Source organism: Bidens hawaiensis, unplaced genomic scaffold (assembly GCF_021521415.1).
Source record: "Bidens hawaiensis isolate Kalapana, Puna unplaced genomic scaffold, B.hawaiensis_p1.1 tig00026608_1, whole genome shotgun sequence".
NCBI lineage: Eukaryota > Viridiplantae > Streptophyta > Magnoliopsida > Asterales > Asteraceae > Bidens > Bidens hawaiensis.
In genome coordinates this window covers 165,165-191,213 of record NW_027494276.1, presented here as the reverse complement: position 1 = coordinate 191,213, position 26,049 = coordinate 165,165, and the positions used below count along the sequence as shown (strand labels likewise).

General features: G+C 33.3%; 1 protein-coding gene and 2 pseudogenes across 3 annotated transcripts; 2 read left to right on the top strand and 1 right to left on the bottom strand.

Moving 5' to 3' along the window:
• The first annotated feature begins 839 nt into the window (after positions 1-839).
• On the top strand, positions 840-3,862 carry LOC143573667 (E3 ubiquitin-protein ligase SINAT2-like; annotated as a pseudogene). Its single transcript, XR_013142473.1, has 4 exons — positions 840-1,128; positions 1,420-1,669; positions 1,763-2,149; positions 3,314-3,862. The product of XR_013142473.1 is annotated as an E3 ubiquitin-protein ligase SINAT2-like (transcript).
• Positions 3,863-12,912: 9,050 nt separating this feature from the next.
• Positions 12,913-16,402, top strand: LOC143573665 (GTP-binding protein BRASSINAZOLE INSENSITIVE PALE GREEN 2, chloroplastic-like). The gene is made up of 3 exons (XM_077058480.1): positions 12,913-14,166; positions 15,014-15,181; positions 15,956-16,402. Exons 1-3 carry the CDS (start codon positions 13,240-13,242, stop codon positions 16,313-16,315), a joined length of 1,455 nt encoding a protein of 484 aa, XP_076914595.1. The 5' UTR covers positions 12,913-13,239; the 3' UTR covers positions 16,316-16,402.
• Positions 16,403-17,553: 1,151 nt separating this feature from the next.
• Positions 17,554-24,867, bottom strand: LOC143573670 (casein kinase 1-like protein HD16; annotated as a pseudogene). Its single transcript, XR_013142474.1, has 16 exons — positions 24,509-24,867; positions 22,491-22,619; positions 22,326-22,399; positions 22,155-22,224; positions 22,028-22,083; positions 21,872-21,943; positions 21,704-21,798; positions 21,544-21,610; positions 21,354-21,483; positions 21,056-21,274; positions 19,461-19,603; positions 18,888-19,062; positions 18,241-18,331; positions 18,001-18,158; positions 17,743-17,931; positions 17,554-17,655 (listed from the first exon to the last, which is right to left on the bottom strand). The product of XR_013142474.1 is annotated as a casein kinase 1-like protein HD16 (transcript).
• Positions 24,868-26,049: the final 1,182 nt, after the last annotated feature.

Here is a 26,049-nt window from a genome sequence, read left to right as displayed (position 1 = left end):
GGGACACCTTGCAACCCAAAGGGACTAATTTTACCTCAGAGGAGACTCGAACCCGGGCAACATGCGGGCGGGAACCTCGCAAGCGAGTAAACCCTCCCGCCTCCTACCAGCTGGGCTGACCATCATTGGCAATCATAATTGCTAAATATATTATGTTTTTTTATATATACATGTGAAATGGTAGTATTTTTATTTATTTTCTGCGATTATTATATATTTTATTTTTCTAATGTGGTCCTTGTTTATCCATTTACATTTTTGTCTTGTGTCTAGAAGAACATTTCGTGTCATAAATACTCATTACAACATTGACGTGAAAAAAATCCAAAAGATCATACAAGAGAGGATGAAATATTTGTCTTTCATCTTTCATGTGAATTTAGTAATTGTAACAAACCCCTCACATATTTGCACCGAACAAAACCAAATAATAACAATAAATCGAAAGTAATAATTATAACCGAACAAAATCAAAATTGACGATCATGAATAAGTGAATCTGATTGACCGACCATCCAGTTATAATTATGAGTAATATGTCTTCTCAACCGACCCAAAACATATATGTTTGCGTGTTTACCTATATTTAATCTTTTATACCTCCATCTTCAGCTTCAAGTATTTAAATTTGTTTTGCAGTTTTTTATGACATAGCTTGAAATTGACATATTCTAGCTTTGAAACGGGTTGAATAATACCGTAAACCCGATCCAATAATAATTCAAAAACTTGATAAATAAGAAAATGCCAACGCAAAACAAATCAACAAGTTGGTTTCCCAAATCCTCTTATTATTATTAGTTGTACACAATCATATATATTATCATTCAAACCTTAATTTTCATATCATTCCGATCTACTACTTACTACTACTACAAATATTATTATTTACTTTACTATTCCATTGATTATTATTTATTAATCACCCAAACCCAAATCTTTGACTTTCTGCTTCATCATCTTCAATCAATATTCAATTCAATTCAATTGATTATATCTATTCTTTATAATTATACCAACTCCGTTTTCAACACGCAATCCACTCATCACAACACTCACTCCTTACATCAATTTCATACCTTCCCCCAATTATTGATCGATTTTGGATTCTAGGGTTTGCGATTTCAGGTCAGTTCTTTGCTAATTTGCTTCCGATTTTGTAATTGTTGTGTTTTGTGATCGATTCATAGTGTTTTAGGTTCTGGGTATGTTTTAATATTGTGAATTTGTGGGTTTTGTTGATCATTTTCTTGTGAATTAGTTTTAGCAGTTTTTGCGTATATATGCTAGATTTGTGTTAAATAGCTTAACCTGGGTTTATAATCAATTTGGTGAAAAAATATATTTTTTTTAATTACTGTGTTTAGAGATTGGTAGATTCACTAGAAAGATTGTTGCTAATTTGGTTGTGATTTGCAGGCGGGATTTAAGGACGGTAAAAGGTGAAAGTATAAGATCATAAAGTATGGGATCTAATGGTAATATTTATCAAGATGTTATTGAATCGGGTGGTGAATATGGTGTTAAATCTGCAAATATTGAAGGCCGAAGTTGCTTAAGATTATGTGTATCGGCTGGCGGAAGACATGGGATGACTTCGAATAGTGCGGTTCATGAGTTACTCGAGTGTCCCGTTTGTCTAAGCATGATGCACCCTCCAATTCATCAGGTATGTTCTTTTATAACTTATTATATAATCATTAATATACATGAATATAAATTTATAATTATATTCTATTATGTGTGTTATTATTTGATAAAGTGTCCAAATGGTCACACTATATGTGTAGTTTGTAAATCAAAAGTGCAAAATGTTTGCCTGATATGTCGGCAAGAGCTTGGAAACATACGATGTTTAGCGTTGGAGAAAGTTGCAGAGTCGATAGAGTTACCGTGCAAATATCATTATTTGGGATGCCAAGATATTTTCCCTTATCAAAGTAGATTAAGGCATGAGGAAAATTGCAAGTTTCGGGGGTATAATTGTCCATATGCAGGCACAGAATGCCTTGTCACGGGTGATATTCCATTTCTTGTTGCACATCTTAAGACGGATCATAATGTTGATATGCATGATGGGTCCACTTTCAACCACCGTTATGTGAAACCGAATCCTCATGAAATCGAAAATGCTACATGGATGTTGACTGTAAGATCCCTTTTTTGCTCTTATTGTTGTTAAAACCTTAATTGTTTTGTTGTTAATGTTACTACTTCAAATAGTATAAAATTGTGCTTATTATTGGAGGCGTTTGGATTTTCATTATTTGATTATTGTGACCGCAAGTTGCAATAGTTTTTCTTTTCCCTTTTTTTTTGATATTGAATAAACAGATACTGGTTTTAAAATAATTGGTAACACACCTCATAATCAAATGGTAAATATAAAATTATTTATTTGTGCCATTTGTATTTCTTTTTTAAGTTTTAACTTATTTCAAGAGTGTGTTTTCTTTTTCTACAAAAATGGTTCGTGTTCAATTTGATCTATTTTTATTTGTTATATATTAAAGTTCCTAACCTTGTCTAAAGAGTACATATTCTTTTCAAGTTAAGTGCCATTTTTTACCATGAGGTTTAATCAACTACGCAACTTCAATACACTTTTTTTGTTATAAAATGAACACTTGATGTTTCAAGAACCATGCCATTTACATCCGTTTCACTAACCCCGTCTATTTTGCTCGTTAAGTCAGGGTAAAACGGACCTAACGAGCCAGATAGAAGGGTTAGTGAAACGGACTTAAACGGCATGATCCTTGAAACGTAAGTGTTCAGTTGAAAAAAAAAAGAAAAGAAAAGTGGACTGATGTTGCGTAGTTGACGGTTGACCAAGTCACCAAACCTCAAGGATGAAAATGACCTTTTTTTTTTCCTATAGTGATGACTTGCTAACTCTTCATTTGATTAAAACAAGTTGGTATAACATTTTTTTCTTACAAAATGTTGAACATCACTTTATCAAGTTTTGATCTATTTGAGAGTTAGTTAACAAGTTAAGTTATATTAAATTTAAAGTTCACAAGAATATGGATTTCAATATACAAAAAGTAGTTTAGTGACTCTTTTGTATATCAGAAATCGTCCACTTAGAACATGTTGACAATCTTGTCAAACAACGTCTATACACTATTTTCTGTAGTTATTAATCTCACATAATCTAGTCAAAATATTCTCTTTGATTATTCAATGTTGCAAAATCACTTTTCAAAACACACATTATAACAATACCTTGGTTTTCAGTGTAATTTCTTTAAAATAGTATAGAATTCTAATTAAAGTTACATTCTTTTTATATCTTTGTGGAGTGTAGATTTTCAACTGTTACGGGTACCAATTCTGTTTGCACTTTGAGGCATTTCATCTAGGAATGGCACCCGTATACATGGCGTTTTTGCGTTTCATGGGTGATGAAAATGATGCCAGCAAATTTAGTTACAGTCTCGAGGTCGGTGCAAACGGTAGAAAGCTAAAATGGCAGGGGGTCCCACGAAGCATTCGTGACAGTCACAAAACGGTTAGAGATAGTCTAGACGGGTTGATTAACAAGGAATATAGCATTGTTCTTTTCGGGTGGTGATAGACGGGAGTTGAAGCTGAAAGTGGCCGGCCGGATTTGGAGAGAACAATCTTAACTGCAGCCATGATCGTCGCCACCGCCACCATCCCTCCCAACACAACCATGTTTTTGGTTTTTTTTTTCTTTTTTTGTTTTTGTAAAATAGGAAAGAAAGAAGGGTGGCTTGAGAGGTTATGTCTCTCTGTTTAGGTTTAGACAACAATTTTGCTTTGTGTATGATGATCTTAAGCAAGAGGTCACTTTGTTCAGAATATATATCATGCTCTTTTTTTTTACATATTTAGGATGTCTTCAATTTTTTATTTGCCAAAATCATTTTAAGTTTGTTCCACTCCATAAAATGGTTTGGGTTGAAACCAGTTTGTTTTGGTGAACGAAATTATGATCGATTTCGGTTCGGGTTGAAACCGGTTTATAATCACTTTTTGATTTGACTTGTTTTCACTGGTTTCAGTTTGATTTAACAATAGAGAGGAATTCACACCGGTCCTCTAATCGGTTTCAAGTCGGTACGGGTCAACTAAATAGGTTGACAGTTATTTAATGCAACCCGGTACGGGCAACTATTTAATTAAACGAGTTAAATATGTCAACCTTAATAGAATCTAGTTGAATTGGTCAACACTTAGAACCCTAAAACCTACTTTTGTGTCTTTTTTCATCTCAGGTTGTACACTATAAGCCTTAGAAATTTCATCTTCATGTAAATATCATTTATTTTTACAAACCATGTACAATTTAAGTAGAATATATCTACATCACACACATAAATATCATGTTTATTTTAGAATCTTTCAAGACAAATGTTGTAATTGAGCTCCATTAAACTCTAAATCGTCCTCAACTGACGACCACTCACATCTCAATCAAATCAATGTTTTTAAAATAGGATTGGACATCAAACTAGTCGAATCTCACAACAACAATATAAAAAGATATTAGTTAGATGCAACAAGTGTGTAACAAGAAGACCAATACAACAACAACAACCATACCTAGTAGAATCTCACTCACACCAATGACAAGTCCAATACGATAGTTACATATGAAGTTAATATCTATCGCGAAAGTCAACTCATATAAGTGTTGGTTCATTGCATGTCCATTGTCAAAGGATACGAGAACTCTTTGTTGAGGATGCAAAATCGTGTCTGACGAAATTGTATTTTGGCTTTTAACGAGATTTTTTAGACAAATGACAGAATCAGATCCGTTAAACTTTCCATCAAATAATTATAAAAAAAGTAAATATATTTTTATATGTAACTAGGTTATTAACCCGTGTACGACACGAGTGGAAATAAAAAAATCGTATAACAAACACGTGTAATTTAAAACCACAACATATGCTATACACAATATTTCTGAAATATATATTTCTTTTTAAACTATACATAAGTTAACTATTTTTAAATCAAAAAGCCTTTTAAAACGACCTCGCCCATATTAAATTTAGTTATTAGTTTATAAAACTAAACTCTCTAAAAATAGAAAAGTAATTTGTAATAAAACTATTGTAAGTGAGGAATATATGGTATCACCATTAAATGAAAAGTTTCATATTGTAAGAGCATATATATTAGGCATTTTTTTGTATTAATTTTTAAAGTAACAAAGTTTGACTTATCAATTAGATAGATAATACTTACCTTGGAACTAAATTTATCAACAACTATCTCAAAGTCTCCAACGCTTTTGTACTTTCCAACTACTAAATTGAATCCACATAGCTCGCGTAAATATGTTCGTCGGCGCCAAAAGTCGATTATAATAAGAATATAATAAAAATCAGAGGGCCCCGTATACACTGGTGATGAGTCAAAAATAAATTATGACCCGTATATTTGACTTTCAAAACAAAGAAAAAGAATGTTTGTGAAAAGAATTCGCATTGAGAAAAGTGGTTGTTAAATATGGAAGCAATATGGTTGAACCAATAAAAAGATATCATGTGTCAATAAACTCTATTGGTTTAATAGCATATAGGTTATTAATCTGTGTACTACACGGGCGAAAATATAAAAATCGTTAATTAAACACAAACACACACACATATATATATATATATATATATTTGAAGAAATGTAACGGATTATTTTACATAAATTGGTCGGAATAAATTGTTTTACCATAGTAGAAAAGTTATGTCATGAATTGTGCGATGCAGCCTAACTATAAACATGATCAGTTCAAGTTCATAAAATTATTAACGTATCAAACATAGACCAGGCAAAACAAAAGTAAACATTGAACCAATGTCTCAGACGAAATAAAAGAATTGACAAGCCATCATTTTTATGTTTTTGTTATGATCACTTAATTGTAAGGCCCCGAACCCGGTAGCCTTACTTTAGCGTCGGATTTACTCATAAACACAGTTCTTACAAATCAGAGTTCATTAAAACTTTCGCGGAATATAAAAACTTTCATGAAACGTTACAACAATCCAAAACTTGCCTTAATTAAACATTCTTGTCTTTCAAAATAAACGCCAATTACATTAAAACATCTTGAGTCTTCAAATGTCAGTCTCATATTCGCCCACCATGTGCCCGCTCAAGCTAGTTGTCTCATTCTACTCACCTGCGTGCATACTAAAAGTCAGCTACGCTGAGTGAGTTCTAGTTAATCGGACGCCATACAATACATACACATACATACATATCCGAAGATACATATCCATACCTAACTAGTTACCCTTCTGTTCTACATACATACTTACTACCATACATACATACATATCTACAATCACTAACCTCAGTCTACCGAGAGTACGTTCATAGTCCGCCGTCTATACCTGTACTCAAGGTCGTGAACACGTAAAAGGTCCGCAGTCCTTACCTATGTTCACCATTTATGGTACGTGCAAGGTCCGCAGTCCTTCCCTATACCATCCTACATCCACAACACGTACAAGGTCCACAGTCCTTCCCTATGTTGCAACCTAAACCATAGCACGTACGAGGTCCGCATTCCTCCCCTATGCTACCACAATACAAATACAGCACGTATAAGGTCCACAGTCCTTTCCTATGCTGATGCCTATCTCTAATACGTATAAGGTCCGCAGTCCTTAACTACGTTGTCGTCTATTATCTGTAACACGTATAAGGCCCACCGTCACTATCTACGTTTACATCTATCATCTACTTTGGGTATAAGGTCCGCAGTCCTTAACTACGTTGTCGTCTATTATCTGTAACACGTATAAGGCCCACCGTCCCTATCTACGTTTACATCTATCATCTACATTACGTATAAGGCCCGCAGTCCTTAACTACGCCATCACCAGCCGAGTCTATGTCCGACAAAAGCTAGAGGGATTTTCCATCCTAACTTACTATGTCGAACGTAGAACTCACATACCATTCGTGTACCTCATATACAATAATTACATTATAGCATAAGAACACTCTAGGCGTTCTTTACATCATTCATTTAACAACCATACCTCTTGTCGATACGTGCAATATCCGAAGATCGTTCGCGTACCGACAAGCAATCATTCATATCCATCACATATATCACATATGGCATACACTTATCACTTAGGATAAATGTATTAACAACACATCGAGTATGCACACAGCCCCGAAAACATAACACATAAATGGGGCTAGAAACTCACCTGAACACGGTTACGTTCACCGTTAATCGTAATCCCTTTCTTCAGTTGTGCACGACTGACTGTATAACAAGTATACGTATCAATTAACTATCACTACTCATATCATCTTTCTAGTCTTAACTACTACCCACAACGAACGGGGGTCCGGGGGCAGCTCCCCTGGCAGCGGGGTCTAGGGGCGGCAGCCCCTAGCAGGATCCAAGGAGCAGAGCCCCTGGCTGGGGTCGAGCTGCCAGGTCAGCTTGGAAAAATTTTATTTACATTAACTGTCTTAACACATTTTTCATTAGGTTTTTAATTATTTTCTAATCGAACTTGACTTTAGGCGAAGTTAAACCTTAGGCGAACTTAGCTTTAGGCGAAGTTAAACCTTATGCGAACTTAGCTTTAGGCGAAGTTAAACCTTAGGCGAACTTAGCTTTAGGCGAAGTTAAACCTTAGGCGAACTTAGCTTTAGGCGAAGTTACCAGCTAGGCGAACTTGGCCGTAGGCGAAGTTAAGCTTTGAAGGCGAAGTTACCAGTTTGCAGGCGAAGTTATCAGTTTGCAGGCGAAGTTGCCCAGTTCGCAGGCGAAGTTGCCCAGTTCAGCTACGGGTTTGGTTTTTATCAAGCATTTTGGCGATTTTAATACCCTTGTTATGGTTCGACATCACCCACTAACGTTCCCTAACCATTTCGTTCGCATATATATCCCGTATATACTATAAAGCTTGGATCTTTAAGCTTAAGGACATTCAATAAAACATAAACTTTAAAGGTCAAGAACATACCTTTTGTGCTCGTTTGGATCTCGTTTAACTTGTTTAATCACAACTAATCGTTTACTCTCTCTCGGATCTTGCTCGTTTCTCTCCCTCGGCCGCCAGCCTTATATGGCGGTGTGTGATGTGTGTGTGTTTTGGAGTGTGTAGAGATTATGATGGAAATGAAATGAGGATTTAGGGTTTTAGGTTGGTTTAGGGGATATTTATATCCCTTAAAGCCCATGGACCTAAAGCCCATTCTCATTTAACCCATCTCAATTAATCTAAATCCATGATCCGTTCTTTACTCGATATTAATTAATTAATAACGCGGAAATCACTAAACGTAACTTTCTTTATTCAACATTATAAATTTTAGGATGTTACATTAATAAACTAAAAGAGTAAGAATTTCAAATTTGTCTACATGTACGATTTACCAAATCATTACTAAAATTCACCATTATATATTAGAATACAATACTGAATTGAAAATAAAAACGCAGTCTATACGTAACAACCCATACCGTAACCTGCAAGAATAAACAAAGCAAACAAACATTATTTACATGACAAAATTTGCAAAGTAATTATTTAAAGAGGAAAAATAAAAATGAATAAATGTTACTCACTAACTACTTATCTTAAAATAAATATGAATTAAGAATAACAACTTGAATACCTATTTAAAAAAAAAAACGTCAAAACCTAATTAAATATAATTAATATAAAATAAGTATTTGATTTTGTTAAATAAGGAAATCATATTAATTGTTTAGAAAATTGTTTGAATAAAAAATGGTAACAATTGCAACACATACTCTACATTGTTATATTCAAAATGCTCACTTTCATGATGCATGTTTGACCTTTCTTAAAATGATTTTTGAAAAAGTTATTTTTTTTTCTTTGAAAATTAGACTCTTTACTTTTCTATAATTAACATTAGTACAAAATTGTATAAAAAATATACTAAAAAATGAATGTGTAACACTACCATTCATCTTGCACAATCATTTCAATGGACCAATATTCTCCGGGCTTTGAATTATCCTTAAGACACCAAAGTTTCAGAATATGCACCTTGAGGATACAGTCTGTTAAGAACATCCAATTGATTCAACATGGTGATGTTTGTTGTCTTCATCTTCCTGGTGGTGAAAATTTAAAAATAAACAAAACATTAATTGCTTAACAATAACACTTTTAACCAAAAAACTAAAAAACAAATGAATGATGCAAACAACAAAAAATATAAACCTTAGAAACAAAAAAAATCGTTTAAGCTATATTTGGTGTGATAGTGTAAGAATTGTTGTATGAAAGTGAAGTATTTATATATAGTTCATAATAAATGATTGAATTTTGGGAGATTTGAATAAAGAAGAAATGTATATACGGAATTAATTAAAAACATAAAATTAGGGAATTTCAATTAGCTTAAATCGTGGACAAAAAATAGGGATTTTCAAAATTTAAATTACTAAAATTTAATGTTGTAAAAGTATATTATAAATACAAAGTAATTAAGTTCATATCTTTAAATCTAGACTATATTTAAACATACGGAATTAACTTATTAATGTGAAAAAATAAGTTACTAATATATTTATTTACATGAATATAATTAATCATCAATTTAATCAATGAAATAATTACCGAATATCTTGAATTAATTATAAATTACCATATATCTAATATCTAAAATTATAATAAATTATGATATATTTAAATTCAGAATCATATGGTTGAAATTTATAAAAATAGTCAACATAATATAATTAATAAGCATTCGAATAATTAAGTAATTGATATAAGCTGTGTAAAAATAAGTTAGTAATTTCTTTTTTTATGTATTAACATTAACACAATTTTTAATATAATTATACATCAGTTTAATTCTCACCTAGCCAAACATCATGTTTCTGTATGCAAGCTTTCCTTACATATGCTTGCATCCTCTCACCCTGTTACATTATTAATACGACAAACATTATAATTATTAAATATATATAATGAGGAATAAAAAATGACTAAAAACAATTATATTTGTATAGAATAATACCATCTCATCTTGTAAAATCATTTATGTGGACCAATCCTCTCCGGTTTTATTGTTGTCATTCAAACGCCGTAGTATGAGTATACGAACCTTCAGTACACAGTCGTTGTTGGAAACATCCAAATCCTTGAACATGATAATGTTTGATGCTTCCATGTTGCTGTGTCAGAAAAAATAAGATTAAAGCAAAGATTAAAAATTCAATAAATCATATTTATACTTTGAAGAAAATTTAAAAACCTTCAGAATGACAAAAATATGAATGTTCAGTAACGAAGTGAGAAATGTGAGATTTTCTTTATTCGGATTATAGTATATATAGATAAACATATATTGTTAGGAACTTTGAATTGTTAGATTAAAAGGAAAGGTGTAAATATAGTAAATTTAGAGAATACAATTAGGGATTTCAAAAATGTAATTGATAATTGATATTTACTTAATTTGGTAGTAATAACCGAATATTAAATATTGTCAATTTATAGAATGTATTTCGAAATTTATTTATAACACAATAATAATAATAAGTCATAACTCATATGATATCAATTAAATTATATTATAATTAATGTTTACAAAATAGACACATTAAGAGTTCAAATTCAACTTGAAATCCTTAAAAAGTTGTTAGGTTATGGTAATGATACGAATCAATAAAAATCAAATACTGTAATTGAAAATTGGAATGACTTACACATTAAAAATTTAACATTTAACAATTTAACAAATAACATAATTGAAATTTGGAATCAAATACACAATAAACATAGAAAATATATCAATATGATCAATATGAATAAATTAAATTATATTATAATTCATGTTTACAAAATTAGACATATTAAGTTGACTTTAAATTCAAATTAAAATCCTTAAAAAGTTGTTAAGTTATAGTAATGATATGAATCAATAAAAATCAATTACTGTGAAATTTGGAATTAAATACACATTAAAAATTTAACAAATACCATAATTGAAATTTGAAAACAATTACACATTAAACATAGGATTACATATTAAACATAGGAAACATGCCAATTAACATAAACAAATAACAATTGAACATAATAACCTAAGAATGTAAAATACTAAACTAGGTTAATAAACTAAAATATATGTTAAATTTTTTTTACATATAATGTAATTGAAATTTGAAATCAATTAAACACTAACCATTAACCATAGGAAACATATCAATTAAACCTTAAACATACTAATCTAAGAATGTAAAATAATAATCTAGGTTAATATGTAAATGTAATAGTAACCATCGATGTGAAGATACTAACCTAAGGATGTAAAATACTAACCATGATGTGATTAACAATCGTCATGGATCTACTGAAATCGTTTCCAGGATGTAATGAAATCAATCGTTGTTATCAAATATCCGGTGTCGAATAACGGACCATTCCTTCTACTGTCGATGGCCCAATTTATAATCCGATATCCGGTGTCGATTTTATATGAAGAACCTAATGTAATCATTATCCGATTGATATTCTAGGCGATTGAATGGAGGATTTGGTTGATTAGGTTAAAATGTTGAATATAAAGGAGAGGGTGCATTGAAAGATGAAAAAAAAGAAATATGGAAATCGGGTTTTACTAAAATGGTTACATTAACTAATTTAATTAAGTATTTTAATTATTAGTATTTTTGATTTATTTAATTGGTAAAAAAATAGAGAAGTTATAAGATATACTTGAAAATAAAGGTCGTTAGTATGAAATTTAGAAATAGAGAAGTGCAAGATAAAGTAAATAAGTTTAGAAAACACTGTTTCTTCAATCTTCAAACCCTAACATAATAATATTAGAGTTAATGGCCATTTTCGTCCCTGTGGTTTACTACTTTCGTCACTTCAGTCCAAAATTTTTAATTTTGTCAATTTAGTCCTCATAGTTTTAAATATTAGCCAATTACGTCCCATCCGTCTAACGGCATCCAGCTATGCCGTTAGTTTAAGGGTATTTTTGTCTTTCTCCTTTTAATTTTGAGTTAATGGTCATTTTAGTCCCTGTGGTTTGATATCTTTGCCAATTCAGTTCAAAGTTTAAAAATTTGTCAATTTAATGTTCAGTTTAATTCAGTTTTTTTTATTTTTTATGTTTTTTGTTTATAACCCTGAAGAGCATAATTCAAGCCCAAAACCATCGAGCAACCTCAAATAATGGTATGCATTTACTCTAATGACAACAGTAATCATACCCCCCCTTATATTTAGTTTCTAGACATTTCCTAAAATCTTCTCCATGGTGGAATTCAATGGTAAAGTGGTCAAGGTAATTCTCTGAAACCGAATTATACAGAAAAAACTAAAAATTGTTTTGTTGATTAATGTATAATAGTTGATTACGACCCAGATTTTCGTTATGATATGTTAATCTCTAAACCCTAAATATTATGCATTCATCAAAGAAACGATTTTTAGTTTTTTCCGTACAATTCGGTTTCACAGAATTGCTTTGACCACTTTACCATTGAATTCCACCATGGGGGAGAGTTTAGGAACCGTCTAGAAACTAAATACGAGAGGAGGAGGTATGATTACTGTTGTCGACAGAGTAAATGCAGACTTGTTTTGGGCATGGATAATGCTCTCTAGGGTTATAGAAAAAAAACTGACTTAAATTGACAAAATTTCAAACTTTGGACTGAATTGGCAAAAGTATCAAACCACATGGACGAAAATGACCAATAACTCAAAATAAAAAGGAGAAAGACAAAAATACCCTTGAACTAACGGCATAGCTGGATGCCGTTAGACGGATAGGACGTAATTGGCTAATATTTAAAACTATGAGGACTAAATTGACAAAAATACAAATTTTAGACTGGAGTGGCGAAAGTAGCAAACCACATGGACGAAAATGGCTATTAACTCATAATATTAACTCAAAACCTCCATGGAAGCAGTAGTAATCTGAAGAAGACATTCAAAAATGATATCAAGAAAACTAACTCCATCAAAGCTCAGATCTTTACTTACTCTCTCCACCTATACACACACTAAACATATATCTAATCCTAATCCCCTCACAAACCCACCAAAAATTTTAAATCTTTTAAACCCTACTAAAACCCTAACCCCCAAATTCTCCAATTTCTGACATTTTTCTTCAAATCAAACGCCAAACCCACTTGTAACACTCTCACGAGATGGTAATTACGATGAAATTAACCCCGAAACCGGTCGAATTTGCCCCGGGTGCGGCATCACAATGCAAGACTCTGATTCGAAACAACCCGGGTTTTTTATTACGCCGTCTGTTAAAGATCCAAATTACAAACTACCCATTGACCGAAACCCGATTGCGGTCGAAACCCGTATCCCGGATTCGGTTAAAAAAGGCTTCTTGGTTGAGTTTGATGATGACCCACAAAACCCTAATGTTGTTGATAAACCTGTGGTTTGTGCCAGGTGTCATAGTTTGAGGAATTATGGAAAGGTTAAAGATCAGAGTGTTGAAAACTTGTTACCGGATTTCGACTTTGATCATACGGTTGGGAGGCGGTTGAATTCGGCTTCAGGAACCCGGACAGTGGTGGTTATGGTTGTGGATGCGGTTGACTTTGACGGGTCGTTTCCAAGAAAAGTTGCGGAATTGGTTTCGAACACGATCGATGTCAATTCCCGAGCTTGGAAAGAGGGGAGGTCGGGTAATTTGCCTAGAGTTGTGTTGGTTGTTACGAAGATTGATTTGTTGCCGACGTCTATATCACCGACGGGTTTTGAACATTGGGTTAGAACGCGGGCTCGGGAAGGTGGGGCCAACAAGTTGACCAAAGTTCATTTGGTTAGCGCGGTTAAGAATTGGGGATTAAAGAATCTTGCTGATGATATGGTGTCGTTAGCCGGGCCGAGGGGTCGGGTTTGGGTGATTGGTGCACAAAATGCTGGAAAGTCTACTTTGATTAATGCAATGGGGAAGTGTGTTGGTGGTCAACTGAGTGTGTTGACCGAGGCTCCGGTTCCCGGGACCACGTTGGGGATTGTTCGGGTCGAGGGTGTGCTTCCTGGGCAGGCCAAGCTGTTTGATACACCGGGGTTGTTGCATCCGCATCAGATTACTACACGGTTGACTCGTGAAGAACAGAAGTTGGTTCATATTACTAAAGAGTTGAGACCGAGAACTTATAGGATCAAAGTGAGTAATTCTGTTTAAAAGTAAAGTTATTATATCTTTATTGTGTTTCTAAGTTGCAGATAATTATTTTGTAGTGTTTGGGATTTTGGGTATAGTAAAATTGATTCTGACTGACTATTTGTTTAGGTGTTTTTGTTAATCTGTTTAGCAATAATTGCAAATTTTGATTATGTGAATTTTTAGGGGAATTTTACATATAAAGTAGGCCAAAAAAACTAACTGTCTGATTATCACAACTTTAAGCAACATAAGCACATCCAAACATTAGGGGTGTGCATGGATCGATTTTGGGCTCAAACCGAAAGTTCAGTACAGTTTTTGGGTTTTTTGAAGCCATTATCTTTTCGGGTTTTAGCTGTGGAAAGGGTTCGATTTGTTCGGATTTTTACATTTAAGGCTGAAAAAAAGTCGGCCAACAATAGTCATCTGGGCCCTTTTTTAGTTAATGATTAACTTATTATTACACATTTGGTTTTTAAGTTTTTGGGCAACACTGTTTATTAGTTTTTAATAAATTACTTAGGATTGATTTTTTCGATTTGGTTTAGTTCTTTTAATATTTGGTTCATAGCAAAGCCGAAACCGAACCGAAAAATCTGTTTTTTTTAACATATAACCAAATACCAGTTTTTATTTGGTTCGGTTATTCCAGTTACTGTTCAGTTATTTCGCTTTTGTGTACACCTCTACCAAACACAACCCGTTTTGCGTGGAATATTCATGTTTTTGTTTGTACTATTTGGCTGCAATTCTCTGTTCAGATTTAAAAAAATTCAAGAAAATCAATATTTAGTCAAAGCTTTTGACTTTTGTCAACTTATATTATATGACCTATCTTATCAATCAGGCAGGCCACTCGATTCATATTGCGGGTCTCATGAGACTTGACATAGAAGAAACGTCAGTCGATTCCATATACGTGACCGTATGGGCATCCTCCAATCTCCCACTTCATATGGGGAAAACCGAAAAAGCATCTACAATGGTGGAAGATCATTTTGGTCTTCAATTACAGGTGAGATAACACTAGCTCACATTATTACATATTTATGTTCTTGATAACTTCTAATCTTGATTTGAGTGTGACATATGATTAGGGATGTAAGCAAGCCAAGCCCTAGCTTGACTAGGCCCGTTTAACTTACGAGAGCTCAAGCTTGAGCTCGCCTCATTTCAAGCTCTATATCTAAAGCTCGAGCTTGGCTTGTGAGTAGTTTTTTAAATTCATGCTCGGGCTCGGCTTGTTTATTAAGATTTATTAATAACATAATTTATATTAATATATTATTGTGTTTTGTATCGTAATTTTATATAAATAATTATTATTTATAAAAATATATGTGTAATATATTAAATAAACCTTATATAAATAATAGGCGCTCAAGCTAGCTTGAGCTTGACTCATTTCGAGTTTTAGTTGCTGAAGCTTGGCTCGTGAGCACTTTTTTAAACTCGAGCCCATTTATTAATTATTAGTTAATTTATATGCATTTATAATTATAATTATATACTTGTGTATATGTGTGTGTTTAAGTTATAGATTTATATATAACATAATATATATTATTATGTAATTTTTCTTCATATTTTTATGTATACTAGTTATTATAAAAATATATATTTAATATATTAAATTAAACCTATATAAATAATACGCCCGCAAGCCAGCTTAAGTTCTGGTTCGGACTCATTTATTAAACAAGCTAGTTTTTTAGGCTCGAACTCGATTCGAACTTTTAGCAAGCCGATCTTTAGTAGCTCATTTAACCATTTTTCCACTTTGTTTCAGCCACCAATAGGGAGGCAAAGAGTTGAGGAGCTAGGAAGATGGTTAAAAAAGGAATTCCGTGTGCATGGAAGCTGTTGGGACTCGAGCTGTGTTGACGTTGCAGCTGGCGGTCTCGGTTGGTTTGCCATTGGATTAAAAGGAGAGGCTTTGCTTGGTGTCTGGACATATGAGGGTATTGATTTGACTCTTCGCAACGCGTTGATCCCGCACCGATCACACAACTTTGAAGTTACTGGTTTTACTGTTTCTAAAATTGTGTCAAAGGCTGATAAATCTTTGAACAAGCAAAGACAAAGTGAGAAGAAGAGAAAGGCTGCTGATGTAGAAATGGAAACCACAAATACTTCTGCTGCATTGTGATTTAACTTTATTTTTTTATAGGTTAAAAGATTTAATTTTTTTTTGGGAAGAAGTGGTGTATTGACATACATGCTCTGGTTATAAATTAATATGATTCATTATCCATTGCATTTAACCTTCTCTCTTTTAGCATCTTTTTGAAATTGATTATTTTGGAAGTGTGTTTAGTTAGTTGTTTCTAGGGGTGTTAAATGGGCTTATGTCAAAAATTGGACATGAAGTCAACCTGAAATGTGGCACACAAACTTGAACATTACATGTATGTTTATAGGTTGACATACATTTTTAACCTGCAAAAAATATAAATTTTGTTTTATTTATATGTAATACTTCAGAATGTAGATATGTACAACCAAAAATACAAATTTCTATAAAACAACGATGTTTAAACTATCAATCTAATGTCAATTAAAATTTTAAATTTTGATACAAATTTGTCAATTAGTTTCAAGTTTAGAACATAAAAAACAATTTTAAGAGATAAGAAAACAGTTTAGACGGGTGAACCTGTGAACATGTCGGCTCATCCGAACAGGACCTATTTAGCTAAATGTGTTTGTATGCTTAACTCAAAACTGACCCAAACCCACTAAACTCAATTCCATCTATACTCATGATCCCTATATCTAAATGAATGGCTTCCAGTTTGAAATAAGTCTACCTTTTGAGTATTGGCAGAAGTCTTCATTTGTGCCTCTACTGGCATTCATCCAAGATAAACCTCATGTACGCTCCTTTACTATATGAACCGAAACAGGGTAGACGAGAGATCGAGATTGTCAGGTGAGGATGATGTGCTCTCGAATGATCTCCCATGACTAGGTTTATGGCCACACGTGTTTAGCGATCTAGTATTGTTTTATGTTTGGTTTGTTTAGCATCCCATGTTTAAATCCTAGAATTGGATTCTTTATATGGCTTGGTCAGAAATTTATTAACATCTTATTTCATGTTGAGAATTAAACTTGGATAGCTAGACTCCAGGGACCAACAAGTTCAAAAGTGGTGCGTTACCAGCACCACACGGGCCAGTTCGATTTCTGGCCCGTTATTGAATCACTGCACACCTGATTCAGTATCTCATGAATTAAACTTATTGTTCATCTGGTGTTCTACAAGCATATAGGAGTAAATTGTGCAACAATAAAGAGGCAGCAAACTATACAGGTTAAAAATCCAATATGATGCTGATTTTACAAGACCGACATCATTCTACTTGTAAAATTCCCAACGTCTTCCATGATTTCATGAAAAAAAATCATCTAACAAGCTTCCTTTTATCAAGACACGGTTCTTCCATAACAAATGCAAGCGAGATACAAGTTCTTCACCCACTTTTCCTGAATATTTCAAACCATAAATCAAATTTTAATGCTAGAAAAAGATATAAGTGTGCCAATATAGTTTTTGGACCAAAGTTGACTAACCTTGACATGTGTACTCGGAAACTGAGACGTACGTAACGTTTCCTGCGTTTCATCGGTTGGCTTGCGACGTGGCTTACTTAATATGAGTGCTGACTGGTCATTCGTGGCAGCAGTTGATGTGATACGGTAACCATTATTCCACCGTCTATGTATACCGTCACTCGGATACAAAAAATCAAGCTCCACCACCTACATATATAAAATGTTCAAGGGCAATTTCGCAATTTTAAAAATAGATATGTAAATTCAAACCCTAACCTGGTCACTGAAACCAGAATTGCGGGACATGACCACACCCCATCGTGTACCAGCGGTACCCATGGAGGTCACATGGAACCCTTCCCTCCATTTCTTGCTAATCCACTTGAACGGGAACGAATCGCTTACTTTGTAAGACTGTTGACTGTAGTGCGTCCCTACAAGAGCAACTTCGTCATTTAACCATCACATTAACAAAATTATTAGTAATTTATTATAATGATTAACACGTCTACAAACCTTTAGACATCACCACAAGAGACTTCCCATTACTTGAACCCGCAATGGCACTTATGTAATAATTCTCTTCCCATTGTTCCATAATCCATTCCTATTAACATAATAAAAAAAAACAAAAAAAAATTATAACGGTGTTGTTTAGGCCTGTACTCCTGTAGACGAATCAAGCGTTCAGTGAAATGTTCATGAACTGTTCGGCGAAAGTTCGCTTATGTTTGTGTATTTAGTTAAACGAGTGAACATAAACACATGCCTCATTCATTCAATTATTTCCATTTACGTTCGCTCATTTAAATTCTTTTTATATCTTCATTTAAAATATTTTGGGCCATTTTAGTTTCAGCAACTTTTTAGGTCCAATACATTGTTCTCACATTACTTTTAACTAATTTTAGCTCAGATATGCTCGTTCATCTATGTTCAGTTAAGTTTGTGAACCGTTCATTTATACTGTTAACAAACGTACATGAACATATTCATTTTCTTAACGAACAAACACAAACAAGAAAACCCCGCCCGTTCGTGTTCGATCGTTTGTTCAGTTAAAATTAAACGGGCGGACACGAACATGCTCCATTCGGTCCGTTTACAACCTTAAGTACGTTTATTCTAAAAGAACACATTAAAATGAACGATTTTACAGATACCTTGTGTAAGAAAATAGGTGACAGCTCGAAAACTTGGCTAGAGAAACCGGTTCCAGCATCCATTATTAAGGCCCACGAGTTAGAACAAGATGCAACCGAAGTAATGAGTAAACCATCAGCAATTCCCCTCTGAATGTGCTGTGCCAGTCTTTCATCAGCAACGTTGTAATGGTACCTAATATAAAGCACAATGTACAGCCTTTATTAAACATATTTATCTTTCCTTTTTTAGGGTCATTAAAAACACCAATATGTTTTTTTTTCATGATAAAGTCCCTCAATCTATTTTTAGTGAATTTAAAGTCCCTCAAACTGACAAAAACACGAAAGTCATTAAACTAACTTTCGTATAAATGAAGTCCCTAAATTTCTCTAAAATGCGTGTACTTCTATTTTTTTTCAAAATTATGAATTGTTACTCTGAAAGTAGACACATTTAGAAACTTTAATATACAAAAACTAGTTTAATGACTTTTTCTTGTATTTTACAAATTCAGAGGGACCTCTTCATAAAATAAGAAAGAATATTGATTTATGGTACAAATCCTTATTTTTGACAAAAACGTCATATACCTTTGTTTCATAGGTTGTCGGGCATTGTAAACTGAAATCCATTGTGTTGCGGGAATGCCCATTCGGGTCTTCTTTTTAGGTTGCCCGTCATCTTCCTCCTCAAGAATTAATCTGCCTCGTTTTTGCCCGACTTGGTATAGAATCTAAATTTTTTAAAAAGAAGTCAGAAAGAGTAAACACTTGTTTCATATCAATCAATCAATCAATCATGCCCAGTAAAATCCCACCGACAGCAAAGCTATAAGTAGGGTCTGGGGAGGGTGGGATGTAGGCACACCGTACCTCTATCCAAAGGAATAAAGAGGTGGCTTCCAGAGAGACCCTCGGCTCTAAGTACATGTGTAGGAAGCAAAATAAAGGAAAATAAAGAAAATCAAAGTTTAACAGTTATATAAAAACTACTACTAATTATAATAATATTAATAATAAGATCACAGTTTAACAGCTATATAAAAGCTAATAATAATTATTATAATAATAATAATATATGTAAGGGAAATACCATTATGGTATGTGGCCTAAATAAGTTAAGTCTAAGCCCTAAGGTATTCAATTCTCTCTAAAAATCCTTAACTTTAATTCTACTTCTCCACGAATTCCTATCCTCAACCATGTCCTCGGAGAGGTTTAGGTCTATCAAATCATGCCTAATCCTCTCATCCCAAGTCAATTTCGGTCGTCCTCTACCCCTCCTCCCCTCTATAGTAATGTTTTCTACGGATCTAACAGGATTCGTCGTCTGTCTTCTCTTTACATGTCCAAACCATCTCAATCTCCACTCTCTTATCTTGTCTGCTATGTTCGCCACCCCTAATCTCTCGCGAAACACAACGTTTCTTATTCGGTCTAGCCTTGTGTGCCCACACATCCAACGTAGCATTCTCATTTCTGCTACCTCTATCTTCCGCACTTGTGCCTTCTTGATGGCCCAACAATCTGTTCCATATAGCATTGCAGGTCTAACTGCCACCCTACAGAATTTTCCCTTTAGTTTAGTCGGGAAACTCTTGTCGCACAATATACCTGTGGCTGCTTTCCATCTACACCATCCTACCTGAACTCGGTGGGTCACATCACTGTCTAATTCCCCATCGCTCTGTACAAAAGATCCTAAATACTTGAACTTCGTTACCTGCGGGACCACCTGCCCTTCAATTGTGATCTGTGTGTCTTCATTGTCGTTTATCCCACCAAAATCACAGTGGAGGTACTCCGTCTTAGATCGGCTAATCTTTAAACCTTTTGTCTCTAAGGTTGTTCGCCACTCCTCAAGCCTCATGTTTAGATCTTGTTTTTTCTCAGCAAGTAACACAATATCGTCTGCGAACATCATGCACCACGGGAGAGTCCCCTGAATCGACTTTGAAAACTCATCCAAGACTACTGCAAAAAGAAACGGGCTCAACGCTGACCCCTGGTGAAGACCTACCTCTACAGGAAAGAAATCAGTATCCCCCACTGGCGCACGGACACTTGTTTCACTCCTTGTTTCACTCCTGGTATACATATCCACTGGCGCACAGACACTTGTTTCACTCCTGGAAAGAAATAAAACACTTGTTTCATAAAAACCGCAAATTGATAATGCGGGTCACCTTTTGAGCACCATCTGTGTTAATGGGCCTGATGACAGGATTTGGGCTTAGCAGGCCTTCAAACAAAGATATTAACTTTGAATAATTGGGCTCTTCATCAAACTTCATGTTCACAACCATATCAAGAAACTGCCTGAATGGAGCGGGACAGTATTCGCATAATACTTCAGTAGACGTTGTCATCTTCTTCTTGCAAACCAGAAATGATTTATTATCACCCTAACAAATGGTGCAATAATAATTAGTATTGTTATATTTAATCACAAACGTTAAAGTAGACATGATGAACAAGTAATACCTGGTAACCTTGCCAAGGTAGCCTACCACGGTGAAGAAACACAAGCGTATAAGCAAGAGACTCAAGATCGTCTCGTCTACTTGCCGTCCTACCCAAATGCGCATGCACACTTGCATATCTAACTGTTCCTCTGTAGATCAAACAAACATTATACATATAGCTAAACAATGCTATTAAAATTGAATATTACCTAAACATGTCCGGCCTCTGATCATAGTCAACATGTTCACCACTAGGACCATCTCGCCACTGGGTAGCTGCATTGCATATACAAATGTATTTATCTAACAATTGTTATTTAATGAAAAGAAAAAAATGAAAAAGCTATCATGAGATGTCTAATGTCTTACCGAGCCCCAAGTCAACAAGAAATAGCTTCTTCTCTTGAGATGTTGACTTTTGACCAAGAAGAAAGTTTTCTGGCTTTACATCTCCGTGCACGTAACTAATTTGAATAATAATATTTAATACAGTCATATGTAAAAAATAATAATAAGAGAATGAATAGAATGACATACCCTCTTGAATGCATTTTTTCCAAAATCGATATAGACTCCACTGCTATACACGCAACCATTTCTGATGACATCCTAGCAATGATTTTGACCCAAAAAAGTCAGCACGTAAATGAATATAACATGATAAAATAACTTGTCACAAGTTTATGTACTCACGTTTGACCAGAATTATTCCAAACATCCCACAAACTAGGTCCCAGCTTGTCCATGACCTGTAATAATACTATGTTATGTCACGTTATATCTAGATGAACAAGAAACAACATATTATCGTTTTTCATACCATCACATAATAATCTCCTTGTTTTCCTTTATAGTGAACTTTAGGCACTCCATGACAGCCTCCCAGAGTACTGTTTAACAAAAATCAAAATGACACTTTTTAAATTTTATAAAAAAAGAAGTTAACTCTCTAAATGTGTTTACTTGTAAATAAATAAAAAAGCACACGTACTTGTAAACTTACCACTCGTATGGCGGACCATAACTGCAACCTTTGCTGTTTCTATGCTCAAACTTAATAGCCACCTGTCACAACGACAACAAATGAAAATAAGCTTTATGTAACATAATAATTTGCATAAAATCCAAATTTATTTGCTTGGTGCAATAACATTACCTCAGTGGCACCAGGACCCGATATGCGTTCAGTTCCACCATTAACACGTCGGCCTACAAATACCTGACCAAATCCACCTTTCCCTAACTTTCCCTCAACCTTATATATAGGTGATCCGCCTACTTGAACCTGAAAATAAACCAAATAAAGATCAAAAAATAAGTCTGAGACTCCAAAAATATAGTTGATTCATGAAACACGTATGCGACAAACATCACAATCAGATCACTTGAAACAACTTTCATGTATGTAAATAGTGGGAATACAAGTAAAATCCCTAATTCATAAAGCTTAGTGACAATAATAATATACATGAAAAACAATTGCATGAATCACTAACTATCATTACCGCATTCAGTGTAATAATCATCCTAAACTCAATTATTGACAAGAAACCATCAAATTTCACATAAAAACAAGGATTGCAATTCTAATTTCACAAAATTTCACAATGATCTTTTAAACCACATATAAACTTTCATGTTTTGCCAAATATAAGATCAAAAAATTAGAGACAAACATCACAATCAGATCACTTGAACCAACTTTTATATTTGTAAATGGTGGAAATACAAGTGAAATCCCTAATTCATAAAGCTAAATGACAAAAAAAATGAACAGCAATAGCAAGGATCACTGGCACAATACCATCCATCATTACCACAATCATGTACAGCAATTATCCTAAACTCACTTATCAACAAATCTCACAATGTTATTTTTAAAATCAACAAAATCACATGTTTTGCTGCAGAATTAAACAAGTTACTTATCCTAAACTCAAATATTAACATATTTCACAATGTTTAATTTTTTTTAAAAATTCAACAAAATCACATGTTTTGCTGCAAAACCGAACATGTTAATTATCCTAAATTCAATTATCAACAAATTTCACAATATTTTTTATTTTTAAATTCAGCAAAATCACATGTTTTGCTGCAACACTGAACATGTGAATTATCCTAAACTCAAATATCAACAAATTTCCCAATATTTTTTTGAAATTCAACAAAATCACATGTTTTGCCGCAGAATTGAATAAGTTAACTATCCTAAACTCAAATATTAACAAATTTCACAATATTTTTTTAAAAAATTCAACAAAATCACATGTTTAGCTGCAAAATTGAACAAGCTAATCATCCTAAACTCATATATTAACAAATTTCACAATTTTATTATAAAGTTCAACAAAATCACATGTTAATCATCCTAAACGCACTTATCAACAAATTTCACAATATTTTTTTTTTTAAATTCAACAAATCACATGTTTAGCTGCAAAATTGAAAAAGCTAATCATCCTAAACTCATATATTAACAAATTTCCACATATTTATTTTAAAGTTCAACAAAATCACATGTTTTGCTGCCACATTGAACAAGTTGATTATCCTAAACTCAAACATTAACAAATTTCACAATATTTTATTTTATTGTATTTTAAATTCAACAAAATCACATGTTTTGCTTCCAAATGAACAAGCTAATCATCCTAAACCCAAAATAATAAAAAATTTCACAATATTTATTTATTTTTTCTGAAATTCAACAAAATCACATGCTTTGCTTTAAAATATAACAAATTAATCATCCTAAACTCATATATCAACAAAATTCACAATATTTATGCTGCAAAATTGAACAAGCTAATCATCCTAAACTCAAATATTAATAAATTTCACAATATATATATATATATATATATATTGAAATTCAACAAAACCACATAATTTGCTTTAAAACTGAACAAGTTAACCATCCTAAACTCAAATATCATCAACAAATTTCACAATTTTATTTTAAAATTCAACAAAATCGCATGCTGTGCTGCAAAATTGAAGAACTTAATTATCAACAAATTTCACAATATTTATTTTCAAACTGAACAAAATCACATGTCTTGCTATAAAATTGAACCAATTAAATGCAAATCAACAATTTGTATAATAAATAGTAATAATAATAATAATAATAATAATAATAATAATTAGTAATAATAATAATAAACAAACCCTATCAAGAAATGGAGGCGTATTTCCTTCAACTTCGTCATCATAATCTTCAATCCTATTACCACTCAATCCACCGCTAGCCATAACTACTACTTCTTTCTTCTCCGTCAAAGACTCAGATATCAGAATCACCGTCTTATTATTATTATTATTATTATTATTATTTTGTTGTAGATTGACCTGAGCAATAGCAATAGCAGCAGCAGCCTCCTTTTTTGCTGCGGCACGCGTCTTGACGTAATCACCGACCAAATGATCCGATCGATTATTGTTGTTGACTACCGGAGGACGACGGCGGACGCCACTGCGCAGTTCCGGCATTCTTCTTTATAACCCATTCATAACAATAATAATATTATTAATAATAATAATAATAATAAGAAAGAAAAAGAAAGAAACAACTGCTGCTAAATGCTGCTAATTATTATTATGTATCATGAAAACCTAAGGTTGCGTTTTTTATGGGAGAATGGTATTATAACTAACTCACTCAACTCACTTCATATACCCTTTATAATTTAATATTATTATTATTTTTTAATTATTTTGTGTCACAATAAATTTATTTATTAAAAATTTCAAAAATACAACTGTCTTGGTAAAAGCTTGAACTTATCTCTCACCTCACCTAAAGTTTTATCATCACTTGTGTTACTTAGATAGATATTATCAATTAAAGGTTTGAGCTAGGTAGTGTATAAGGTTGTCAGTTCGGATTCGAGTTCATCCGGGTTTTAGTCTCACTGTATGTTACGCAAGAGAGTTGGCATAACGACTGTTAAGTGGCACCCGACGACATGGTTTCCCCGGGGGAACACTCAAGCGAGCCAAACTTAGAAGTCAGCATGGGCCCGATAAAGACAACATAGTTTGGCCAGAGCGGGACAACGGGGCTCTCCAAATTGGATTGTGCGGCGAGTTGTTTTTTAAGTGACATACTTGAACCACGCTGACTTGGTATGATTATTACTTGAGGTTCACATGTATATGATGATTTTTTTTTATCAGAGACATTCTACAATATTAGTTAAATAATTGATGACTTATTTATGACATTGATGTCAATATTTGATTATGTTATTTTAAATTAGACATGCCAAGTCCAAAGGTCATGTGAAGTAACCACCTTAACCATTATGGTAGAACGATCTTGGTTACTTCAAGAATATTTTCCCTTGTCCCTTTTTATGTACCATGGCAGATTTTTTTATTGTCCAATGCATAAAATCAATTCTTCCCAGTTTCTTTTTTAGTAATTGTTAGATGCCACTTTCGTTAAGCTTTTAAGACATTCTTATATCAAACTATTATAATATGCATGTAAAAAAATTGTAGACGCTACTTGGTCGTATTTTACTAATGTGTATGAATTCATCCGTTTTAGTCAGTTGTCGTGTCGTGTGTCAGTCGACGTATGGTGTAGACATTTATGGATGGGGAAGACCCTTTTACCAACCACATTTACTCGTGTAAAGTCTAGATATCTTGAATTTGGGAGATGGATTGCTAATCCCTAATATTGGGATTCACTTTAGTTTTTT

What these genes read in the sequence shown, in the direction of transcription:
- LOC143573665 (XM_077058480.1), top strand. Translation starts at nt 13,240, where the DNA reads ATGCAAGACTCTGATTCGAAACAACCCGGGTTTTTTATTACGCCGTCT. An exon ending in CGAGAACTTATAGGATCAAA is followed by an intron (nt 14,167 to 15,013) that starts GTGAGTAATTCT and finishes CTTATCAATCAG; the next exon opens with GCAGGCCACTCGATTCATAT. An exon ending in ATTTTGGTCTTCAATTACAG is followed by an intron (nt 15,182 to 15,955) that starts GTGAGATAACAC and finishes ACTTTGTTTCAG; the next exon opens with CCACCAATAGGGAGGCAAAG.